This window comes from Oncorhynchus mykiss, chromosome 21 (assembly GCF_057628025.1).
Source record: "Oncorhynchus mykiss isolate SJ-2025 chromosome 21, ASM5762802v1, whole genome shotgun sequence".
In the NCBI taxonomy this organism is placed as follows: Eukaryota; Metazoa; Chordata; class Actinopteri; order Salmoniformes; family Salmonidae; genus Oncorhynchus; species Oncorhynchus mykiss.
The window spans coordinates 7,512,501-7,536,791 of NC_143042.1; the positions used below are offsets into that span (position 1 = coordinate 7,512,501).

Sequence of the window (24,291 nt, forward strand, 5' to 3'; positions counted from 1 at the left end):
TTGTGCACTTTCTTCATAATGTTTTTTTTTTAATTGCCTGGCAGGGAGCGACTGTTCATACTGTATATGGTGCTTTCAAGACTAATGGGAATCGGAAAAATAATAGGTAACATCATGACGTAGGTGATCTTCGGGTCAGAAAGTGGGAGCTCTAGAAAGAGGTCAGAGTTGCCGACATGGGGTGCGTTAGTAAATTCCCTCTTGGCGTTTGTAAATTCCAAGCATTGTCAGATTGTCCATTCATAAATTCAGAGCGTTTGCTCTCGGAGCGTTCAGAGCGCACACTGGACGCTCTGGCCGAGGAGTAGGGTTGATCCAAGCGTTCTGACCTCACAACGGCAGTCAAGCACCCAAGCTAACTGGCTAAAGTTAGCTAGCATGCTAGCTACTTACAGACATAAACGAGAGAACACCTCACTCTGACCATTTTTCTTGCTCTTTAACCGAGCTGGTTAGGCCGTTTTCATGTTATCCAGAGCGTTGGTGACTGTAACTGTGCTGCTGGCAACAATTTAACTACGCGTTTTTTTTGCCAAGGTTTACTGAAACGGCATATTCAACAGGGTGTTGAGCGTTAGTCAATTCCTCAGTTATTCTGCGCCCTGACACACAGATGAGAGTGCTCTGAAATCGAAGTAGATAACCAGAGCAAATTTACAAACGCACCCCATGAAATTACGAGTTATATGACCTTCAAAACGATTTTGTTCACAATAGGAGCTCGTTTTTGTTCGAGTTCCCAGTTGTCTGGAATGCAGGAACTCGGGGAGATAGTAGGAACTCGGGGAGATGTCATTAATGATTCTAGGAAAATTTCATTATTTTTTGTTATTAACTAAAAAGCTAAATATGATTTAATCTTGTTGTAACAAATACATAAGATACATTTCAATTCAAGGAACCAATTTACGCCTAGAGGTACATTGTTTTGGAACATGTTTGTTCCTGACGCGGCATCATACCTCAGTGGGAGCGACTTGGAATTATGACGTGCTCTGTGACGTTTTTTTTTGCTACCAGGAAACGAATGTAAACATAGCAATCGGAAGAGAAACGCGAATGCATTCGCATAATTCCACAAAAAATCTATCGATGCTGGGTGCTAAATACGATTTTGCAGCACTGGGCGAAATGGGGTTAGCTGGAATATATGATTGCCAATTCTAGAAAAGGTTTAACGCAGTAGCTAGGACTGAGGCTGGCTAATCGCTCGATAAACCGGTAAGATAGCCTGCTATATTTCATGCTAGTAGCTAGTTATATTTCCTATAGACTATATATATACCCGATGTGATAAACATATTACTGTGTTTGATAGCAGCTTAGTGAATTGTGTTCGTCTATTTGACATGTAGACACACATCCACTTCGGGGTGCAGAGAATTTGCAACAAGCTGATGACATGTCGGCAGACTGTTCTTCTGCCAACCAGGAAGAACCTAATGCTGTTGTTGGAAACATATTGGTGCAGTTCATATAGGTATTGTTCATAGATGCAAGCAAATTACCGAGAAATATGAGAACAGATATTTAAAAATAAGAAATGTCATGCTGAAGATAAACCTAGCATACTCCTCATCCACTATACACTATAAGCCAATGCAATGACATTGTATACTGCTCTTCCCAGGTCCAGGCATGTTTGCCATAAGGGCACCTGAGGAGGAGTCCTCAGAGATGGTGGAGGAGATGGACACGTCAGAGGCTGTCTGGTGCTGGTATTACCTAGCTGAATGTGGAGTGTGGCACATGTTTGAGGTACAGGACATATCACTCCACCTATGCATTCCTCATAAATCCATCCTCTTACTTGATCTATTGATCCATTCCTTCATTATTCCATCCCTCCATCCATCCACCCATCCCATCCCCTCACTCACTCTACCCATCCCAGTCTCATTTGCAATTTGTTCTGCTTGTGGCAGATTGATCCAAGTGCTGCATGCTCTGTGACCAGTGAGCAGATAGAACAGAATTACAGCAGGAATCAACACGGTGTCATGGAGTTTTACACCGCCAAGTACACCTACAGACTGGACTTCTCAGGTACCAAGAACACTACAGTACTGGCACACATCTATACAGTATCATTTACAATCATTGGATATGTTGGAGTCCGTCTCTAATTGGCTGATCTTTGTTACCTGTTTGTCTTTGTTTCACAACCAGTCATGAAGCAGATCAATGTCACAACCGGGAAACAACGGCCAATCAAACGGGCATTCCACTCTGCCACTGGCTTTAGGTGAGTCTGAGCTGTACCAATGGGGTCACCCACGGGCATGTAGCTGTATAAAAACTCAGACATGCAGGTAGCCCACAGGCCTGTAACTATATAACTAAGAAATACAGAGTTCTGAGTGCTCTCCATTGGCTCTGTGGTCAGTTTCACTTCCTGGAGCTTACTTCCCAGAGCTTACTCTTTAGTCTATTGTGGGGTTAGAAGCATCACCTGTTATATCGTTAAACCTTATGCATGTTGTCCTACATTTTGAGTGAAAATAAAGGATGTGTAACTAAGGGCATTGACATAATAACCACCCAGCAGTTGGACCCAGACCTGACCTGTACCGTTTATGTCTGAATTGTGTATATGCATCTGTCACCCTCGCCCAGGTTCATTTGTGATAATCTGGCCCTGCCGGTGCCCTGCCACTGGGAGAGAATAAATACAGACGAGCCTTATCAGGTAAGGGAAAAGGATGTGTGTGGACAATATGCTGTGTATCTACCTTTTTCAGACAGAGAGCTTTACCCGTCTTTTGCCGGTTCAGGTTACTATCTGAATGGGGCAGGGGTAGAAATACAGGTAACTCCTAACCAGCATGTTACCTGTGTAACGGATGTGAAACGCTAGCTTAGTTAGAGGTGGTACGCTCTAAATAGCGTTTCAATCGGTGATATCACTTGCTCTGAGACCTTGTAGTAGTAGTTCCCCTTGCTCTGCAAGGGCCGCGGCTTTTGTGGAGCGATGGGTAATGATGCTTCGTGGGTGTCAGTTGTTGATGTGTGCAGAGGTTCCCTGGTTCGCGCCCGGGTATGGGCGAGGGGACGGTCTAAAGGTATACTGTTACACCTGCTCAAGACCTAGCCATTACCTGCTCAAGACCTAGTCATGTTACCCGCTCAAGACCTAGTCATGTTACCTGCTCAAGACCTAGTCATGTTACCTGCTCAAGACCTAGTCATGTTACCTGCTCAAGATCTAGTCATTACCTGCTCAAGACCTAGTCATGTTATCTGCTCAAGATCTAGTCATTACCTGCTCAAGACCTAGTCATGTTATCTGCTCAAGACCTAGTCATGTTACCTGCTCAAGACCTAGTCATGTTACCTGCTCAAGACCTAGTCATTACCTGCTCAAGACCTAGTCATGTTACCTGCTCAAGACCTAGTCATTACCTGCTCAAGACCTAGTCATGTTACCTGCTCAAGACCTAGTCATGTTATCTGCTCAAGACCTAGTCATGTTATCTGCTCAAGACCTAGTGATTACCTGCTCAAGACCTAGTCATGTTACCTGCTCAAGACCTAGTCATGTTATCTGCTCAAGACCTAGTCATGTTATCTTCTCAAGACCTAGTCATGTTATCTTCTCAAGACCTAGTCATGTTATCTGCTCAAGACCTAGTGATTACCTGCTCAATACCTAGTCATGTTACCTGCTCAAGACCTAGTCATGTTACCTGCTCAAGACCTAGCCATGTTATCTGCTCAGTGGAGAGGTTTCGCCTTGCACTTCAATTATCTTAGTTGTTGTGGAAATCGGCCCGATATTGCTATTTACTTTCTGCATTGCTGACTACCTTTAAAGGCCAAGTGCAGTCGAAAACATGTTTTCCTGTATTTTGAATATATTTCAACACTATGAGGATGGAATAATACTGTAAAATTACGATAATGCCCTTTTAGTGTAAGAACTGTTTGAAAAGACCGCCTGAAATGTCTGCCTGCTTTGGTGGGAGGGAGTTTTGGCCTTCCTGGTGATGTCACCAGGTGAAAAATATGTTAATAGACCAATAAGAAAGAGAGTTCCAAATCTCTCTGCCAATAGCAGCTAGTTTTCAGTTTTCCCTCTGTACTCAGACCACTTCCAGACATTCCTAGAAGCTATTTTTGTTTATTTTTGACCATATTAATAGAAAGAAAATCCACAGTAAGGTACTCATTTGTTTCCCAGAAAAGGTGATTTGATATTGAGATAACAGCTTTATTGGACCTTTCAGTAAAGTGTTATCAATGTATCTACCTACTCCATGACTCTCTTTAGCCAGTTTGTTTCTTTCTAACTAAAACACTGTGTGTCATTGATTTGCAGTATACCCATGTCTGATTGACTATTCTCTTTCAGCTTGTAGAATTAGGAATTAGAATACCAGTAATTTAATATGATCTTTATTTCAGCTCGTCTCATTGGCCAGAGATACTTATGAATTCAAGGAAGTGGTCAGACTCTATGAAAGGACCATGTGTCACCCTATCAAATCTATTCAGAGGATACAGAACCTGGATCTGTGGGAGTTCTTTTGCAGGTAGAGGTGTGTGTGTGTGTGTGTGTGTGTGTGTGTGTGTGTGTGTGTGTGTGTGTGTGTGTGTGTGTGTGTGTGTGTGTGTGTGTGTGTGTGTGTGTGTGTGTGTGTGTGGTATTATAATGATGTTAGTATAGTTTAGTATCTAAATTATTTTGATGATAGCACCTAGAATCCCAGTTTGGAATGACGGTTTGAATTAGATAGGTAGACCTTTTTCGATAACATCTTAGAGATATTTTGGTTGGAAAACATGCTTAGCCTAAATGCTGAGACTGATCAATGCTTTTGTGTTTTTACTCCAATTACTAAAGGAAAAAACAACAATTGCGCAAGATAAAGCGAGTTGTGGACATTGAGGAGAAAATGTTATTTCATGGCACAGGCCACAGCAACGTGCAGGCTATATGCACATATAACTTTGACTGGCGTCTAACTGGGAGCCATGGGGACGTCTATGGCAGAGGTAGATTCCACTTGTGTTGTGTCATGAAATCGTAACTTTCTCACAATTTCACGGTTTTCCAAAAATCCCGGTTAGAGTATTCCTGGATTTCCTGCTTATTCCTGTCTATTCCTACCTGATTCCAAGAATCTTCCAACTTTGATTTCTGGAAAACCTGGGAATTTTGGCAAAGTTCCCAGAATTTTGCAACAGTAGTTTCAACTGTTTAAACATAGCATTCTAATACTATCCTTCCCATCATTTCTCAGGGAGTTATTTCGCCCGAGACGCCAAGTATTCTAGCAAATTCTGCCTTACGACGGGGAAACACAACTTTGCCTTGCAGAAGCACGGACTAGCCCCGCCGATATTTTCAAGCGAGCCTCCATATAAGACCATGTTCCTGGCCAGAGTGCTGGTCGGCGAGTCCACGTTAGGCAATCCGCTGTTCTGCCGACCGCCATCCAAGGACATGAGCTACAGCAACTTCTTTGACAGCTGTGTGGATGACCTCGCCAACCCAAAGATCTACGTCATCTTCGATTGCAACCAGATTTACCCAGAGTATCTGATTGAGTTCTACTGACGCCTATGGGGTGATCAGGGACGTTATCACACAATGTACAGGGGGTGGATTGTTTTTTACCAGGACGGGATTGGGATTCAGAAACATCAGGGGAGAGGTCGAGAGAGGAGGGACTTAATGGACGGCCATGATGACTTCCCGCTGTTTGATTCCAGGCCCGACTGGGACTTGGATCATAAGATGTGCCTTAATGGATTACTATGGCAGAACAAGGAAGACCATACAAGAAGACTATGTTTCTATAAAAGCTGTAGAGTTCGTAAAGAGTGGTTTGTCTATTTACTGTGTTTAGAGACTTGTGGGTTGGAGAGGGCGAGAGGTGGCGTATTTGAAAAACAGAAAAGTAACTGCACACTGTTTGAGTGTTCCCGAAATGGATTAGCAATGTTTCAAGGCAGGATCACCTTGTGTTGTCGAAACGTTGCGAATACGTTTCGGGAGCGTTCTAACAGTGGGCAGGTATTATTTTTTTCTTTTCCTTTGACTGTTTGGGTCCAACAAAGCTAAAAAGTGCAACACACTTCTAATGAGGATGTAGACTGAATAACTACTTTGGTGACCAGGATGCAATAACTCACTATTACAAGTGAAGTCGCCAACATAAAGTAAACACATGTTTGACTTGCCCTACTCCTGTATACAAGGACCTGATTTCATAGATAGACATTGAATAAGTAGGTGTATCTAAATGTTTGACTGGTACTGTGTATAAGGGATATATTCATTGTAACTGTACAGTAATCTGCTCTTGTAATATTTTCTACATTGTAGAATAATAGTGAAGACATCAAAACTATGAAATAACACATATGGAATCACGTAGTAACCAAATAAGTTTTAAACAAATCAAAATATATTTTAGATTCTTCTAAGTAGCCACCCTTTGCCTTGATGACAGCTTTGCACACTTTTGGCATTCTCTCAACCAGCTTCATGAGGAATCCTTTTCCAACCGTCTTGAAGGAGTTCCCACATATGCTGAGCACTTGTTGGCTGATTTTCCTTTACTCTGCGGTCCAACTCATCCTAAACCATCTCCATTGGGTTGAGGTCGGGTGATTGTGGAGGCCAGGTTATCTGCTGCAGCACTCTATCACTCTCCTTCTTGGTCAAATAGCCCTTATACAGTCATTGTCCTGTTAAAAAACAAATGATCGTCCCACTAAGCGCAAACCAGATGGGATGGCGTATCGCTGCAGAATGCTGTGGTAGCCATGCTGGTTAAGTGTGCCTTGAATTCTAAATAAATCACAGATAGTGTCAACAGGAATGCACCCCCACACCATCACACCTCCTCCTCCATGCTTCACGGTGGGAACCACACATGCGGAGATCATCCGTTCACCTACTCTGTCTCACAAAGACACAGCGGTTGTAACCAAAAATCTAAAACTCATCAGACCAAAGGACAGATTTCCACCGATCTAATGGATACCGGTGGAATTGCTTGTGGTTTTTGCCCCAATCAAGCCTCTTCTTCTTATTGGTGTCCTTTAGTAGTGTTTTTTTGTGCAGAAATTCAACCATGAAGGTCTGAGTCTCTGAAAAGTTGATGTTGAGATGTGTCTGTTACTTAAACTCTGAGGCATTTATTTGGGCTGCAATTTCTGAGGCTGGTAACTCTAATGAACTTATCCTCTGCAGCAGAGGTAACTCTGGGTCTTCCATTCCTGTGGCGGTCCTCATGAAAGACAGTTTCTTCATAGCGCTTGATGGTTTTGCGACTGCACTCGAAGAAACTTTAAAAGTTCTTCATGTCTTAAAGTAATGATGGACTATCGTTTTTCTTTGCTTATTTGAGCTGTTTATGCCATAATATGGACTTGTCACAACACAACTGATTGTCTCAAACGAGTTAAGAAGGAATGAAATACCACAAATTAACTTTTAACAAGGCACACCTGTTCATTGAAATGCATTCCAGGTGACAACCTCATGAAACTGGTTGAGATTGCCAAGAGTGTGCAAAGCTGTCATCAAGGCAAAGGGTGGCTACTTTGAACAATCTCAATTATAAAATATATTTGATTTGTTTAACACTTATTTGGTTACTGCATCATTCCATATGTGTTATTTCATAGTTTTGAGGTCTTCACTATTATTCTACAATGTAGAAAATAGTAAAAATAAAGAAAAACCCTTGAATGAGTAGGTGTGTCCAAACTTTTGACTGGTACTGTATATATAACAAATATAGTTACCAAAGAAATTGGAATTCTAGGAAAACTAGATAGATTTCACATAGAGTTGCTCCAATTCTAACTGAACAGACAATGCAAACACTGCAGTTGTACTATCACATCATATCATGCATGAGGCTTATAGTCAGCTCGTCTCTGTGTACTGTACTGTTGCAGATGCATTTTCTAAATGAAAGCTAGGATATAGGCCTAGCTAGTGTCGCTAAGCTAAGAAACTGGATGAATCTCTTTGGGGACCGTTTGTGCAAGTGATTGATTGCCTGAGTTAACTGAGGCCAAGACCTTCGGCCAAGATGGCTTTTAAAGGCCAATATGTCTTAAAATCTACTGCTTTCTCCTTCACCGCTATTGGTACCACGATCTGACAATGCAGTAGGCTACCTGTATATGTGTACTGTATGTAGTTGATATATGCATGATAAGCACTCTCTTACCCCTTAAACAATCTACCTCCCTCATTCTGCACATTGTACATTGTTCAAGAAGGAAATACCCCCATGAAGATCTTCTTGAGCTGAATTAAAATGGTCTTTCCTCTTAATGAGAGGGTGTCAAACTATGTCATAATGACAGTATTTTCGTGTTCATTTAAAGTCATGAAATGTTGGTCAGTACTTCATGTCCTCTGCTTTGATGTATAAACTTGATATGGGCTTGATTTAGGCCTACTGTTGTAATACACTGTAAATAAACAAAAATGTTATATGTGTATGTTTACTGGAGCGAGTCATGTTGAATGCAAGGTGGGCATTATTTTATCTATCTATTTCCTGCAAATACTACCAAGGATCATTGAAGGTTAAGCGATAGGGAAACAATGGAGGGGAATTAAATGCTGAGTGCATCTAATTGGCCACATGGCGGCAGTACAACACAAGATTACACCATACATTTCTGTTCAATCGTATTTGAACAATTGTCTTTTCTTAGTGAGGATTGTACACCTTGTCAGGAGATTTCAAGAATACAATCCATTTGGATAAGAAGGAAATGCACACATTTAAAAAAAAATGGTAACTAGCAGAATGAGTGAGTTCCTCCAGTCTTGACTGGAACATCATGGACCAGTGACAACAAGATGAAGAAAGGACCTATGTTTTGTGTGGCATACAGTTGAAGTCGTAAGTTTACATACACTTAGGTTGGAGTCATTAAAACTTGTTTATCAACCACACCACACATTTCTTGTTAACAAACTATAGTTTTGGCAAGTCGGTTAGGACGTCTGCTTTGTGCATGACACAAGTAATTTTCCAACAATTGTTTACAGACAGATTATTTCACGTATCACAATTCCAGTGGGTCAGAAGTTTACATACACTAAGTTGACAGTGACTTTAAACAGCTTGGAACATTCCAGAAAATGATGTCATGGCTTTAGAAGCTTCTGATAGGGTAATTGACATAATTTGAGGATGTGGATGTATTTCAAGTCCTACCTTCAAACTCAGTGCCTCTTTGCTTGACATCATGGGAAAATCAAAAGAAATCAACCAAGACCTCAGAAAAACAATTGTAGACCTCCACAAGTCTGGTTCATCCTTGGGAGTAATTTCCAAATGCCTGAAGGTACCCCGGTCATCTGTACAAACAATAGTACGCCAGTATAAACACCATGGGACCACGCAGCCGTCATATATTGAAGCAACATCTCAAGATATCAGTCAGGAAGTTAAAGCTTGGTCGCAAATGGGTCTTCCAAATGGACAATGACCCCAAGCATACTTCCAAAGTTGTGTCAAAATGGCTTAAGGACAACAAAGTCAAGTATTGGAGTAGCCATTAAAAAGCCCTGACCTCAATCCTATAGAAAATATGTGGGGCAGAACTGAAAAAGTTTGTGTAAGCAAGGAGGCCTACAACCTGACTCCGTTACACCAGCTCTGTCAGGAGGAATGGGCCAAAATTCACCCAGTTTATTGTGGGAAGCTTGTGGAAGGCTACCCAAAACGTTTGACCCAAGTTAAACAATTTAAAGGCAATGCTACCAAATACTAATTGAGTGTATGTAAACTTCTGACCCACTGGGAATGTGATGAAAGAAATAAAAGCTGAAATAAATCATTCTATTATTCTGACATTTCACATTCTTAAAATAAAAGTGGTGATCCTAACTGACCTAAAACAGGGATTTTTAAATGTCAGGAATTGCGAAACTAAGTTTAAATGTATTTGGCTAAGGTGTATGTAAACCTTCGACTTCAACTGTGTATGCAAAACAAGTCTGACGTCAACTATAGGTGACTCAGACGTTCCATCCAAAAAGCTGATTTATTTGAATCCACAGGTGAGCGTCATACACCAGACTTTCAGACAAGGACGTCCTCCTTTAAGAGGGTGTGGTTTGACTGGTGTTTTTACTACAGCGTGTTCAAGCAGTGCTGAACCAGGTCAGGAGTGGCAGGCGAATCTTGGATAGCTACAGTACCATTCACCTTTACTACAAAACAAAACCTCAGGAGAAGGTAAAGTAACATTTTCCCTAGTATTTTATCAAGCCAAATTGAAGTGGTGTTTCAGTAAATAAGATGTGTGGGTTTGCTGTCCTGATGTAGATGTGGGCTCAATCAGAAAGCAGTTGAGGCCATGGACATCTCAGACATGCCTGTTATGACAGATTACAAAACAAATCCATGGCATTGGTTCTACCTGGACACGAGGGGAATGTGGCACATGTTTGAGGTAGCTGTCTCTTTTGTCAGTCTAGAGTTCATCTCCCACTACGACTTTGACTTGACGTCTGTGCCCAGTGGTCCATCTCTTACATGTTTGAGACTTTGCTTTGTGTTATAAATTGTCTTTTTCTGTCAGAATGATCAAATGGAAAGAAACTCTCTGACCAGTCAGGACATTGAAAGGTATTACACAAGAAATCCAAAAGGAGTGTTACAGATATCCACATCCAGAGGCATCAACAAGCTGGATTTCGCTGGTATTTACTTGATTCCTTCTATCAACCCGTATCCACAATAATATCATACAGTATTTATTTTCACATCAAAGGTTTTATGTTGTGAACTGATAGCACTGACTATTTATGTTGTGAACTGATAGCACTGACTATTTGATTTCCAGAGATGGTTCTGACTGACATCAAAACAAGGAAGCAGACGCCAATCAAACGATCCAACAACACTCACAACACTGGGAATAGTGGAAGGTGAGACTTTAGATTTGTCACTTGTGATCACTGGGGTTCAATACGTTATGGAATTGATCCAGATCAAACATGTCTCTGAAATGTATTGCTCCACCTTTAGGCAACACATACTCTGACTTACTGAGAAATGAAAGTGAAACCAACTCACTGGTGGCTTGGTTTCTTTTAACATAACGTTGTGTATTCTGTTTCTCGTTTAGATGCTCTTGTGTTAGTCCAGTGCCCACACACTGGGAAGCGGTGGACCCCAAATACCCCTATCAGGTGCAGATAAAAACAAATGTACCACATCTCAGTTTTTGTCATCTCTTTTTTATTTATTTGGGAACACAAAGGAATATATGTCCAGTGCAAAATCAGATCATCTAAAGGGCAAGTTGTTGCTAACTCAATCACATCAGACGTTACAAGTAGTATCTAGTATATATTCAAACCGTAGTCCATTATTCTGCAATAATATAACATGCTTGTTTACTTATCATTTATCCTGATTTTGTTTGTAATCTGAGTATGATTTCATTTCCATCATTAACCCATAGGTGTTCTGTCTGAAGAGAGACACAGCTGAATATGATTATGTGGCAGGCTGCTTAAAGGATGGAGAACTAGACAGACGCATCAAATCCATCTGTAGAATACAGAACCTGGACCTCTGGGAGTTTTACTGTAGGTAAGAGGAATTCTAATTTACATCGTCATCAGCATCATAATATTATTATAATTTCTGCAGAAATAGATGGATGTAGTACAGTGTACATTTCCTATGTAATTGTGTGGTATTCTATCACTATTGGTATTGTATTCACCATTGTAAAAACTATCGGTCACTAAATCCGGAGAAATGGCGGACCATGTAAAAAACTGTTGGTCACTAAATCCGGCTAGAAGGACCACGTGAAAACGGTTGGCTGGTATGCCATCACCCGTCTGAGCGGTCGGCTGTGACTGCCCTCACCTGTCTGAGCGGTCGGCTGTGAATGCCCTCACCTGTCTGAGCGGTCGGCTGTGAATGCCCTCACCTGTCTGAGCGGTCGGCTGTGAATGCCCTCACCTGTCTGAGCGGTCGGCTGTGAATGCCCTCAACTGTCTGAGCGGTCGGCTGTGAATGCCCTCACCTGTCTGAGTGGTCGGCTGTGAATGCCCTCACCCGCGATATACTTCTAACTGATTGGTTTGGTTCTGTCCTCTATAGTGCTGTCCGGTTAGAACATGATGTTGAAGCCACTATGGAAAATGCTGTGGTAGCGTGTGCATGCAAAAGACTGTTTACCAATACAACAATTAAAGTACTTGTGCAACCAATGCAATAACACTTTTGTCTGTACGGAATAATACTACATATGATAAACAATAGGCAAAGCAGTATTGGCAACTTGAACATTACAGAATAGTAACAGCCACACAGTAGAACATATGTCTGAAAGCTATCAAAGTAACAGTAAGTAAGTAATGGTAATTAACCATTATTTTTGGGGCTCCCGAGTGGCACAGCGGTCTAAGGCACTGCATCTCAGTGCTAGAGGTCACTACAGACCTTGGTTCGATTCCAGGCTGTATCACAATTGGCCGTGATTGGGAGTTCCATAGGGCGGCGCACAATTGGCCCAGCGGTGTCCGGGTTAGTGTTTGGCCGGGGTAGGCCGTCAATGTAAATAAGAATTTGTTCTTAACTGACTTGCCTAGTTAAAAGGTTAATTAAAAACGTTTAAATTACACAGCATGTAAAACCCCTAATAAACCCCCTGCATTTCGATACACACACAGCATTCAGGCATTCCTGTTACTGTGGACAACTAAAAGTTGTCAGAAACATGCGTCTTCTCCCTTCGGACTACGATAATACTCTGACCTGAGTGGGCGGGTGCAGTGTCCAGATGCTCATTTCCAAGCGCTCATATTGATTGAAAATGTCAGTTCTATGATGGGTGAGGGATAATTTAGGTAGGCTGAGCAGCCAAACTAATGGGCCTGAAGGGAAACTGAAGGGACTGTGAGGGGAGTTATGTGGAGAGGAGAGGAGCAGGGAGGCCTTTTTTACAACCATGGTGATTGTCTTTTTAAAGGAAAAAGATTCAGTTGGGAAGGATTCAAGGTGTTACAGAGGTCAAGGAGGAGAAGCTGTTTCATGGAACAAAAGTCAGCAACGTACACTCTATTTGTACATACAATTTTGACAACAGGTTAGCTGGTATCAACGGCCATATTCTTGGAAAGGGTAAGTGATGATGAAACAGGCTATACATTAATATAGTATGTATGACAGCAGGTATAATCTCTCTGGTACAGTAACTCCATTATTACCCCTCTTCTTCCTTTTACGTAGGAACCTACTTTGCAAGATTTGCCTCATATGCAGATAAGTACAGTCCATGGAACACTGATCCAGTACCTCTGTTTGGTGAGGCACCACAAGGCTTCAGTAGCCAAAAGACCAAAACAATGTTTCTGTGCAAGGTGATAGTTGGGAGAACTACACTGGGAAAGACAGATTACCTCAAGCCTGATGACAAAAGTGCTATCAACTTCCATGACAGTTGTGTGGACAATGTCATATATCCCAGAATTTTTGTCATATTTGATCCCAATCAGATATATCCAGAGTACTTAATTCAGTACTATTGAAATAAAGATGGAGACCGAGTGACCTACACTGAGTTGCCATGTGCAATATGAACTGTCAGCCTGTCATTGGAATACTGTTATTTTAAACAGTGGTCCATTCTCAATGGAAATCATTTCTATTACGATGGATTGTGTAACAGGCTATTGCGGTGGTGTCGGAATAGGGCGGCGCTCAGGGGCTGTGGGTGTTTGAGTGAGAAAGACCAGGAGGAGAACCAACGAGTCAACACAGCCCCCTTCATTATCAACGCATTGTGCCGACAACATGAAAGAGCCATTCCAGACTCTGAAGCAGGAGGATTTTGAAAGTTAGGTGTTAGCCAGACTAGTTAGCCTACAGTAGGAAAGGTTGTGGCCTAGTAAAAAAATGATTTTCAGAGCACTGGCAGTAGAGGTCGCTGTTGACCTTGATGCGCACCTGTAGGCCCCTTTCCATGTTTGAAGATGAGATGCTAAAATGCTCGATTTCTGTCAACTCAGGGCAGTCACTCCGCTGTACTGGAATGGAATTAAAACTTCAAATGAATCAAATGAATTGGATTGAATTTTTTGTTTTGTTTTTATTTTGCATATTTTGCTCTGAATTGGTCCATGAAATCACTTCAGTGTTTTGTAAATGATAAGTTTTCACTGTGACTAAACCACAACATTTATTTGAGTTCAAACCATTTCCTTGTCAGGCCAAATGTTCACTTAAACAGTATGCACACCGTTTAAACCAAATCAAGCCTTGCATTTCATCACAACAAGCTACATATAAACAAATATCACACAAAAATGAATTTAGTAAATGTTAGGATACCTCTGTCCTAAACTGTTAAGGTTCTCATTGGAACAAGCATGGAAGTATAGAAACATCTGAAATACAACCTCTTCTGAAAGGGTTTGAGTTTGCAGTTCCTAAAACAATCAGGGCAGGTTTCCCAGACCCAGATAAACCTTGTCCTGGACTAAAAACCTCAATAAATGGAGAGTTTCCATTGAAGATGCTTTTCAGTCCAGGACTGAGGGTTTCCCGGACACAGAGTAAACCTAATCTGTAGAGTCTTATTATCAGTGTCGATGCAACATGGCATTCAGCATGAAATTCACCTTGAACAGGATCCTCATTTCTACATTACCAGACCGTTTTTGCTGCTGTGTTTGAAGTGCTGTTGTTGGACTGGAAATGGCTCCTCCCGTTCTAACATAGTGAGGTCAGCCACACGGAAAGGAGGAAGAGAGTGCATCAAAGCTGAACTCACGTAACCTGGGAAACACAGATTCACATTGAGATGGAGCCACACTGAGAGAACTAGACCACTCTATTTCCTCTCTCTACAGGGGTCGGGAGACACTTTCATGTTACTCTGAATAGTTTATCACATCGAAGACACTATTTTGTGTGTGTGATATATATATTTGGGCTACTAGCTGTATCTCTGACATTTTGATGACTTTTTTTCAGCTCTTGTTTGTTTTTTCTTGGCCTCCTCCACTTTCTACCCATATTGCCTTTCAGTCTTGAACTTTAACTAAACCTTTTCCCATGGAAAAGAAGGGCTATAGCTCCGTTACCTTATATTTCCCAGTTCAAGTTGTTCAAGTTGGACGAAGCCACAATGCTAATCCTCAGTGGAGATCCTTCGCTCCTTCAAAGGTATGATGTTACACAATAGATAATAAATATGTCATGTTCCTTTATTCCATGTACCTACCCTATCACTCCTAATGGCAGACTCTCAGTCCAACTGTATCACTCCTAATGACAGTCTCTCATTCCAACTGTATCACTCCTAATGGCAGTCTCTCAGTCCAACTGTATTACTCCTAATGGCAGACTCTCAGTCCAACTGTATCACTCCTAATGACAGTCTCTCATTCCAACTGTATCACTCCTAATGGCAGTCTCTCAGTCCAACTGTATCACTCCTAACGGCAGTCTCTCAGTCCAAATGTATCACTCCTAATGGCAGTCTCTCAGTCCAACTGTATCACTCCTAATGGCAGTCTCTCATTCCAACTGTATCACTCCTAATGGCAGACTCGCAGTCCAACTGTATCACTCCTAATGGCAGACTCTCAGTCCAACTGTATCACTCCTAATGGCAGTCTCTCAGTCCAACTGTATCACTCCTAATGACAGTCTCTCATTCCAACTGTATCACTCCTAATGGCAGTCTCTCAGTCCAACTGTATCACTCCTAATGACAGTCTCTCATTCCAACTGTATCACTCCTAATGGCAGACTCTCAGTCCAACTGTATCACTCCTAATGACAGTCTCTCAGTCCAAATGTATCACTCCTAATGGCAGTCTCTCAGTCCAACTGTATCACTCCTAATGGCAGACTCTCAGTCCAACTGTATCACTCCTAATGACAGTCTCTCAGTCCAAATGTATCACTCCTAATGGCAGTCTCTCAGTCCAACTGTATCACTCCTAATGGCAGACTCTCAGTCCAACTGTATCACTCCTAATGGCAGTCTCTCAGTCCAACTGTATCACTCCTAATGGCAGTCTCTCAGTCCAACTGTATCACTCCTAATGGCAGTCTCTCAGTCCAACTGTATCACTCCTAATGGCAGTCTCTCAGTCCAACTGTATCACCCCTAATGGCAGTCTCTCAGTCCAACTGTATCACTCCTAATGGCAGTCTCTCAGTCCAACTGTATCACTCCTAATGGCAGACTCTCAGTCCAACTGTATCACTCCTAATGGCATTCTCTCAGTCTGACTCTACCACTCCTAATGACAGTCGGTGTCTCTCAGTCTGACTCTATCACTCCTAATGACAGTGTCTCTCAGTCCAACTGTATCACTCCTAATGACAGTGTCGAAGTCTGAATCTAACACTCCGAATGACAGTGTCTCGCAGTCTGACTCTACCACTCCTAATGACAGTGTCTCTCAGTCTGACTCTACCACTCCTAATGACAGTGTCTCTCAGTCCAACTGTATCACTCCTAATGGCAGTCTCTCAGTCTGACTCTACCACTCCTAATGACAGTCGGTGTCTCTCAGTCTGACTCTATCACTCCTAATGACAGTGTCTCTCAGTCCAACTGTATCACTCCTAATGACAGTGTCTCCGTCTGACTCTACCACTCCGAATGACAGTGTCTCTCAGTCTGACTCTACCACTCCTAATGACAGTGTCTCTCAGTCCAACTGTATCACTCCTAATGGCAGTCAGTGTCTCTCAGTCTGACTCTACCACTCCTAATGACAGTGTCTCAGTCTGACTCTACCACTCCGAATGACAGTGTCTCTCAGTCTGACTCTACCACTCCGAATGACAGTGTCTCTCAGTCTGACTCTACCACTCCTAATGACAGTGTCTCTCAGTCTGACTCTACCACTCCTAATGACAATGTCTCTCAGTCTGACTCTACCACTCCTAATGACAGTGTCTCTCAGTCTGACTCTACCACTCCTAATGACAGTGTCTCTCAGTCTGACTCTACCACTCCTAATGACAGTGTCTCCTGACTCAGTCATACCCTGTTAAATATTTACACCCTGGTGTGTTCAGAGTCAGGCACTTTATCATAATCCCCTTTTGATCTTTGTCTGATTCGTCAGTAGCTCAAGCCCTGGCAGAAATGGGGATTGCCCCCCAAAAAGTAGTCCTCATCAATAGTTTGCTTTCACATGGATTTGTCTACTTTCTGTGTTCAGAGTTGCATGTGTGTGTGTTGGTCAACATATTGTCATATTTTGAAGAGCTGCATGTATACTCTCAAACTAACACACCAGAGGATGTTCTCTAAAATGGATGAGATAGGAATCATCTCTACTCAACCCTAACTCTCTCCTCTCTGTCAAGAGGTCTCCATGGAAACTAAGAGTAGTCAAGAGAAGTGTAGATAGAGAGATGTATTACTAAATTATTCACAAGATTCCCCTCCCTCTGAAGTCAGAAGATTGTAACTATTTTAGACAGAATTCCAGTATCTATTGGGACCAACTCAAATGTAGATGTGAAATGGGTGTCCTTTCTATAAAATGTAGATGTGAAATGGGTGTCCTTTCTATAAAATGTAGATGTGAAATGGGTGTCCTTTCTATAAAATGTAGATGTGAAATGGGTGTCCTTTCTATAAAATGTAGATGTGAAATGGGTGTCCTTTCTATAAAATGTAGATGTGAAATGGGTGTCCTTTCTATAAAATGTAGATGTGAAATGTTAAATCTCTAGACAAAATCTGATGATGCCACAATGAATTAACCCACTCAAGGTCTGAAGGTGTTTTTTTATTATGGAATACAGGGAACATGAATTATATAATAATGAACAGGACAGAAATCTACAAATCCCCCATCTTTTAAACAAACACAACCATATTTTTTTTAAAGAACTCTTACCATCAATTAGTAAACTCTTTCACTGCTAGCAGAGATTGGTTGACAGTAGCACACCACCTGATATCCCTGAGCAGGGACAAATTGCTTAAGAACTCCACTTGTTTTTTCTGTAGAATTAGATCAACCTGTGTGTGTGTGTGTGTGTGTGTGTGTGTGTGTGTGTGTGTGTGTGTGTGTGTGTGTGTGTGTGTGTGTGTGTGGGCACAGTGTTGGTGTTGACACAGACAGTAAACGCAAATCAATAAGTTAATAATAATCTGATGAAATGAAATAAAACCTCTTAATTATATTACATGAAAATAGATAACATGCATCAGGAAGAACTTGTCTGCTGGATATCCTGATACATAAGACAATGTACACCTTTAGCACAGTCTAAAAATAGCTACTGTTGGGCGTGAATAAATGTTGTGCCTTGGATATGTTGGCATCCTTGATGGAATAAGTTGTAGTTTTGTCTTATTGGACTCTATGGTTTTGACTGGAAATTTTTATTGAATTTATCACTGTCGTGATAAGCGCAGGGCAACTTTATGTGCAATCAGCATTAAACCCAGACCGTACTATACTGTATGTAACGCAAATATTCAGGCCAACTTGTTTATCGTGCATCAACAGCATGTACAATGTTTGGCCCCCAAAACCCTCATGATATCATCAAATGGAGTAGAATTATGACTTCTGTTCCGTAGTCACATCCTAACTCAAATTAAGTTATTTCGGAATACACACAGGTCTCGGAGGGAGAATTTTAAATTAAAGTAAATAAATAAAAATGGGCCCAGAGATACGAGTCATCACGTAACCCCTCAGCTTTCGTCTTAGGAATGTTTTTTGTTGTCTAATGAGGACTATCCCAGTCCTTGCACTGTGACCTCAGTAAAACTGCCTCTGAGTAGCCAAGGGTTGTCATCCTTGCTGTGTTGACTTGTGTAGCTAACCTCTCCCATCCTGATGTGACTCGACTGTGCTTCGACCCAGCTCAGGTCGTCATATCGACCCTAGAAACCCTCAGGCCTTCCCTTACTACCGTTCCAATGAGACTACTGATCTCAAACAGATTGGGTAGGCCTCGGTATTCATCCCTGGGGCACACCAATCCCCTGGTCTCTATTTGCTCCATTCCTGGGGTTTCCCGCCTCTTTTTAGGTCCTTCACTCCTATTAAGGGGACCTCACTTGGGGCAATTTCCTGGTTTCCTGTGTCTTTGAGGGTTCACGGCCCCTGCGTGGTCCTCAGACCCTGCCTCTCCATGATGTTCCACAACTTGCGCAGGTTGGACTGGGTGATGACGTCATCAGGCTTGAGCTGCAGCGCCCGCAGGTAGTTGGTCTCCGCCTCAGGCAGCTGCCCATTCAGGTGGAGGATGGCGCCCAGATTCATCAAGGCCGCCGGGTACTGGGAAAGAGGGAGACCGAGGAAATGAGGGAGAGAGGAAAGGGAGAGGGACTTGATTAACGTTTGTGTGTTACACTGTGGATTAGGTGATGCTCTGACAAAATGAAGTCTTTAGAAAGATATTGCTGTTGCTCAAAAGAATGTGGTTAATGGCTGGTGGGGTCAAACTCTTGTTGATGTTTGTGGTTTCCGGAGGTTGCTCAAATGCCAAGTGTTTATGTCATGCCGGGTTAACATTTATAATGATGTTAGCAAAGTCCCTAAGGAGTGGGAGGCTCTCTTCTACGATGGATAGGTCTAGATGCAGTATAGACTGTTTGTCTGGTTGGTAAGGTTGTCACGGTACCAGTATCACTAAATTCAACGGTATCGTGATAAGGAAACAAAACATGAAGCCAGGGGTACAACTTTCACTGGAGACGGGGGGCACATCTCCCCCACATTCTGAAATTGCCTTTTTGTCCCCCCCCCCCCCCCTGTTTTATAATTGGAATGTGATTGGGGAACTGTGGGGGAATCTTGGAGGGTTCGGGTTTCACAAGATTGTGCTCATGAAAAAGGAAACTATGACATATATTTTATATCACTATCATGCACACGCACTCTCACATAAGGATGGCTCTGTTGCGGAAAGACTGATACATGTTTGATAGTGTCTTGATGCTGTATTGTTTGTCCTTCATGTTCTAATACTTTAATGTTACCCCTTCCTTGTGTTTTTGGTAATAAATATATTTTTTTTAAATATTTCAAAATATTTCAAAAGTTGGCCATACTTAATGTCTTGAGGAAAACAGTCGTAACGTTGGAAACAAGCAACCTTATGTTGTCACCCAGAATCATGTTTCTTTTCTAAGCTATAGCTAACAATGTTACATACAGTCATTTATTTTTTAAAGGACCAAATAGTTGAATCTGCTTTGTGTTTTCCTTCGTGATAACCCTACTGGATAGGTCTAGATGCAGTATAGTGATCAGGTAGTCTCAGACAGTACATGCCCTTGAATTCAACTCCTGGCATACTCTTTCAAATTCACCCTCCCATAAGACCTCTATTTAATGCAGATTCTCATATGCAAGACGTTTTACAGGAGACCTGCCAGGTTTTTGCTATGGATTAAAAGCGAGGATTTGTTAACTTGACTTGAAGCTGAGTTAATTAAATGGCCATTAAATTATCCCATTTGACCTCGCAGTAGCTGGTCTGATTTCAGAAAGAGTTTTTACCTTGACGGAGCTGTGACCTTTGAAACTGAATTAATAAAATTAATAAAAAGTTAGTAGTACAGATTGTTTTGATGTCTGTGTTGGGCTGGACGCCATGTTGTGAAGAGTACAGAGCAGTATATTTCCCATAAAGTAGAACTTGTTGAAGATACAGTATGAAGGAAGGGTTATTTGACAGAGAGGATGTTACTGGATGCAGAGATTTCTTGCATGGCACAGTATGAAATCTCATAACACAGATAGATTATATAATATTCGGCTCAATTGTACTCGGTTCCAACTTTGGTCTCTCTCCGCAGAGTTAAAGAGGGTTATGCCAATATGCCTTGAAGCTCATCGTTCCATAAAAGTCTGTCTCTCCAGCCGTCAACTAAGCTAAGCTAATGGGAACAGAACAGGTTACTCATTTTGTCTTGAGCTACAGTTCTCACCAGGAACTTATACACTAGTTGGTGTGTGTGCGTGCATGCGTGCATGTGTGTGTTTGAGTGTGCATGTGTGTATGCGCGCATGTGTGTGTAGGTGTGTGTATGCACACGTACCTGTGTGTAAGTGCTTGTGTATTAGTGAAAGTGAGCACATGTACAGTATCTGTGTTTTTAAGGGTGCTATTTAATCAAATGGCCCTTTGATGTGGCCAAGTGAAACCACGAGTCGTAACTGAGTATAGAGGGAAGGGATCTCTAGCCTGGGCTCCGGAGCCCTGCAGTATGCCACCGCAAACACACCCAGATCCCAGTCTCACCTCTGGCTCTCCAGCACCCTCCAGACTGGACATTTCCACATGCCTGTGAACCCGAGTGTGGGGTCAGGGTTGAAGGAGTTGAGATGCAACTAAAGTTTGGTTAGCTTTTACTGTGAGTTTTCTATTTGTACAAAGTTTGACTCTCTTGAGCATACTTTAACAACTCCAAAGACCAATAAGGCATCTGTACTGTAGCACTAACTAGTCTTTGCCCTATTCCTTTCCAGACAGGGCTTCATAAAGAACCCAGACACAAACTCTGCTTTGGCTGTTAACTTCCTACTCCAGGTCAGGAGACACCATGGCTCTCTATAGGCTGAGCAGACAGAGGCTGGTGGAGATAGATTAACGTCCTCTAGCATTGTAAACAGCACCCAGGGTGAGACACAGGAGACGCCCCAGAAAGTCATTACAGGGTCCTCTGTTTACATGTGTACACTCACTGGAGCCAGAAACCCATGCCAGAGATCGCTCTCTCTTAAAGCTGAGGCGGTGAATAATGTGGTGGGGCTGGTCGGATCCAAACACAGCCAAACAAAACCTTTACCCAAGGATGACAGTAGCTGTTGACCTTGGTTATTTCGGCAAGTCTCAATTACATAATTTTTTACATTTGCGTAATTTAGCAGACGCTCTTATCCAGAGTGACTGCATACATTTTTCGTACTGGTCCCCCGTGGGAATTGAACCCACAACCCTGGCCGGCAAACAACATGCTATACCAACTGAGCCACACATGACATATCATTGCCTCAAAATGGATATCCACAGTATAATTTTCAATCTAAATTCCATTCAATTTGGAATTTGATTTGCACGATGGAGAAAGCTAACTGAATTGAAATGAAAGTGGCCTGAACTCAACAGTGTTGCATCGCATAGTAATTCAGTAAACCCAATATCAACTGCCTAACAAGAAATGGTAACCACTCTGTGTACGGTCAACAATGATCTTTCATTGTGGCACCCTCAGAGTCCAACTGACCTCTGTTTCACCCAGAAAAAGCTGCCCACCATTTCCCCAACACACAGTATGGTCTTTCTCAGCGGGTGGTGGTTGAACTGCATATTAACACAGTGTTATGGACATGAGCTCCACGATTCAACTCTGATACGTTTTCCATAGGGCCACTCGCTACTCTCTACTCAGAGGAAATGTACTGAACTGGTGACTGGAACAGTGGGACAGAGACTTAAGTTATAACAGATTCAAATCTAAAGCTGATAATATAGTATATGGGCATTGTCACATTAATCACACTCTATTTGAAACTACAATGTATGTACTGCGTTTAGGGATAGTAACTTTGCGGTTGTGAATAGTTTAAGGAACAGAGAAAACGAAACACAAATGCATTCAAACCTAACGGCCCATTAGGAATTAGGACGTGTGGTAACTCTGTCCGTCATTCTCTGTTGCACTCTGAAGTTTTTGGTTTTTCTCTCGAAGGTACACTCCTTTGACAAATTGTCTTTCCCAGCACGTCTGGCCACAGATGTTGAATTTTTCATGACCCGAAACCCTTCTGGATTAAGTTGATATTTGAGGACTTGACATTGGCTAAGCAGACAGGCACAGCGAAATGTCAAAGACAAGAGGGGCTTTACTGCCGAATAATGACTGAGTGTAAACCCTTGACTTGTTGGAGAGTGTGGATTAGAGGACCTTGGCCTTTCTGTGAATTACACTGAATAATAAATGCAACTGTCTGACTGGGAACTGTTGTGAAGGACACCGAGACACGGACATACCGACTAACTTCTGTTACAGACAAACTGATTGTGAAGGACACACAGACATACTGACATACAGACAAGATGATTTTATAGGAAACAATTGAAAGAGTGTGTGCCAAGGACAGCTGTTGCACTTACCATTTCTACAAAGCTTTACTGTCTGAGGATATCAACTTAAATCCCCTATGAAAACTCCCTCCAAAATGGCTGGTAAACGAATAACACAGCCTACCCAGTCCCTCCATTGACTTCCAATTGGTTATTCCCCCCCCGTAACTATTCCCCAGGTCGTTGCTGTAAATGAGAATGTGTTCTCAGTCAACTTAAAATAAGGGTTAAATAAAACAATGACAAAAGATGAGACTCCAAACAGCCTCCAGCTAACTCTCCAGACTCCAAACAGCCTCCAAGCTAACTCTCCAGACTCCAAACAGCCTCCAAACAGCCTCCAGCTAACGCTCCAGACTCCAAACAGCCTCCAAGCTAACTCTCCAGACTCCAAACAGCCTCCAAACAGCCTTCAAGCTAACTCTCCAGACTTCAAACAGCCTCCAAGCTAACTCTCGTGACTCAAAATGGCGCATAAGTCAGTGAGCGTGGCAAATGACCAGGGGAGACCTCATCTACTCCTGTCTAAAACACACGTCCTTGTGACTCTATATTACCCTCTCTCTCATAGCATTCCACCACGCATCCACTCCCTTTGAAGGGACTGATTGATGCGCTGCAGAGAGAGAGCTCTACCTTCATCTCTAACCATAGAATCAGAGATCCTGCTCTCCAACTCTAACAAACAGTGGGAGGCGTTGATGGAGCAGTCATGGTGGACTAGGGCTGATTGTGTGTAATGGTGGAGTGTGTATATGTGTGTGTGTGCACGTCCACCAGTTTGAGTAAGAAAGGCTCATTGGGCCAAGGTACTCACGTCTGGTCTGAGGTTTGCCGCGCGCTCATAATGCCGCTCTGCTGCCTTGTTTAGACTGGCCTGTCTGGAGAGGGAGATAGTGAAATACAGAGATGAGGGAGGGAGGCATGGCAAGAGGAGGAAGGGCAATAGAGGTCATCATTACACATGGCTTACACAGAGTCTGACAGTATTACCGTGACATGACGGCAGAAGGAGTTATGTATTGGATAGAGAAGCATTCTTTCATTATAATTTAATATTTCCCATAAAGTATTGAGATCCTGAGGGCACTTTGATGCTGAAAAATACTCCCTCAAATGACTCTGAAACACTATGCTGCATATATTTCTGATACTAACTGCACTTAGTATGTTAATGCTCATTAGA

The 24,291-nt window shown here is 42.2% G+C and overlaps 3 protein-coding genes across 6 annotated transcripts in view; 2 read left to right on the plus strand and 1 right to left on the minus strand.

Annotated features, from left to right (window-relative positions):
• The first annotated feature begins 947 nt into the window (after nt 1-947).
• Nucleotides 948-5,824, plus strand: LOC110511902 (protein mono-ADP-ribosyltransferase PARP11). 4 transcript variants are annotated; one of them, XM_036945032.2, is made up of 9 exons: nt 993-1,221; nt 1,356-1,480; nt 1,631-1,758; nt 1,926-2,046; nt 2,170-2,245; nt 2,617-2,689; nt 4,405-4,532; nt 4,844-4,995; nt 5,244-5,824. In XM_036945032.2, the coding sequence occupies exons 3-9, from the start codon at nt 1,639-1,641 to the stop codon at nt 5,558-5,560; spliced, it is 987 nt and encodes a 328-aa protein (XP_036800927.1). In that variant the 5' UTR covers nt 993-1,221; nt 1,356-1,480; nt 1,631-1,638; the 3' UTR covers nt 5,561-5,824. The 4 variants fall into 4 exon arrangements, with proteins under 4 accessions (XP_090071135.1, XP_036800927.1, XP_036800928.1 ...); XM_036945033.2 differs by lacking the exon at nt 1,356-1,480 and having other exon boundaries at nt 998-1,221; XM_090215008.1 differs by lacking the exon at nt 4,844-4,995 and having other exon boundaries at nt 1,013-1,221.
• A 4,286-nt stretch (nt 5,825-10,110) lies between these two features.
• LOC118938832 (protein mono-ADP-ribosyltransferase PARP11) lies at nt 10,111-14,074 on the plus strand. The gene is made up of 8 exons (XM_090215020.1): nt 10,111-10,226; nt 10,317-10,443; nt 10,573-10,693; nt 10,837-10,921; nt 11,122-11,185; nt 11,461-11,591; nt 12,985-13,136; nt 13,245-14,074. Exons 2-8 carry the CDS (start codon nt 10,348-10,350, stop codon nt 13,541-13,543), a joined length of 948 nt encoding a protein of 315 aa, XP_090071146.1. The 5' UTR covers nt 10,111-10,226; nt 10,317-10,347; the 3' UTR covers nt 13,544-14,074.
• A 3,684-nt stretch (nt 14,075-17,758) lies between these two features.
• LOC110499851 (protein O-mannosyl-transferase TMTC2) overlaps nt 17,759-24,291 on the minus strand; it is an 84,412-nt gene continuing 77,879 nt past the window's right edge. The window contains exons 11-12 of the mRNA XM_090215019.1: nt 23,923-23,986; nt 17,759-19,288 (exon numbers count right to left, since the gene is read on the minus strand). Of these exons, the coding sequence (XP_090071145.1) occupies nt 19,106-19,288; nt 23,923-23,986 (247 nt within the window). The 3' untranslated portion in view covers nt 17,759-19,105. The remainder of the gene's footprint in view (nt 19,289-23,922; nt 23,987-24,291) is intronic.

Coding starts and splice junctions, on each gene's coding strand:
- LOC110511902 (XM_036945032.2), top strand. CDS start 1,639: ATGTTTGCCATAAGGGCACCTGAGGAGGAGTCCTCAGAGATGGTGGAG. Junction 2,246..2,616: donor CACTCTGCCACTGGCTTTAG/GTGAGTCTGAGC, acceptor ACCCTCGCCCAG/GTTCATTTGTGATAATCTGG. Junction 2,690..4,404: donor ATACAGACGAGCCTTATCAG/GTAAGGGAAAAG, acceptor TCTTTATTTCAG/CTCGTCTCATTGGCCAGAGA.
- LOC118938832 (XM_090215020.1), top strand. CDS start 10,348: ATGGACATCTCAGACATGCCTGTTATGACAGATTACAAAACAAATCCA. Junction 10,444..10,572: donor GAATGTGGCACATGTTTGAG/GTAGCTGTCTCT, acceptor TTTTTCTGTCAG/AATGATCAAATGGAAAGAAA. Junction 11,592..12,984: donor CTCTGGGAGTTTTACTGTAG/GTAAGAGGAATT, acceptor GTCTTTTTAAAG/GAAAAAGATTCAGTTGGGAA.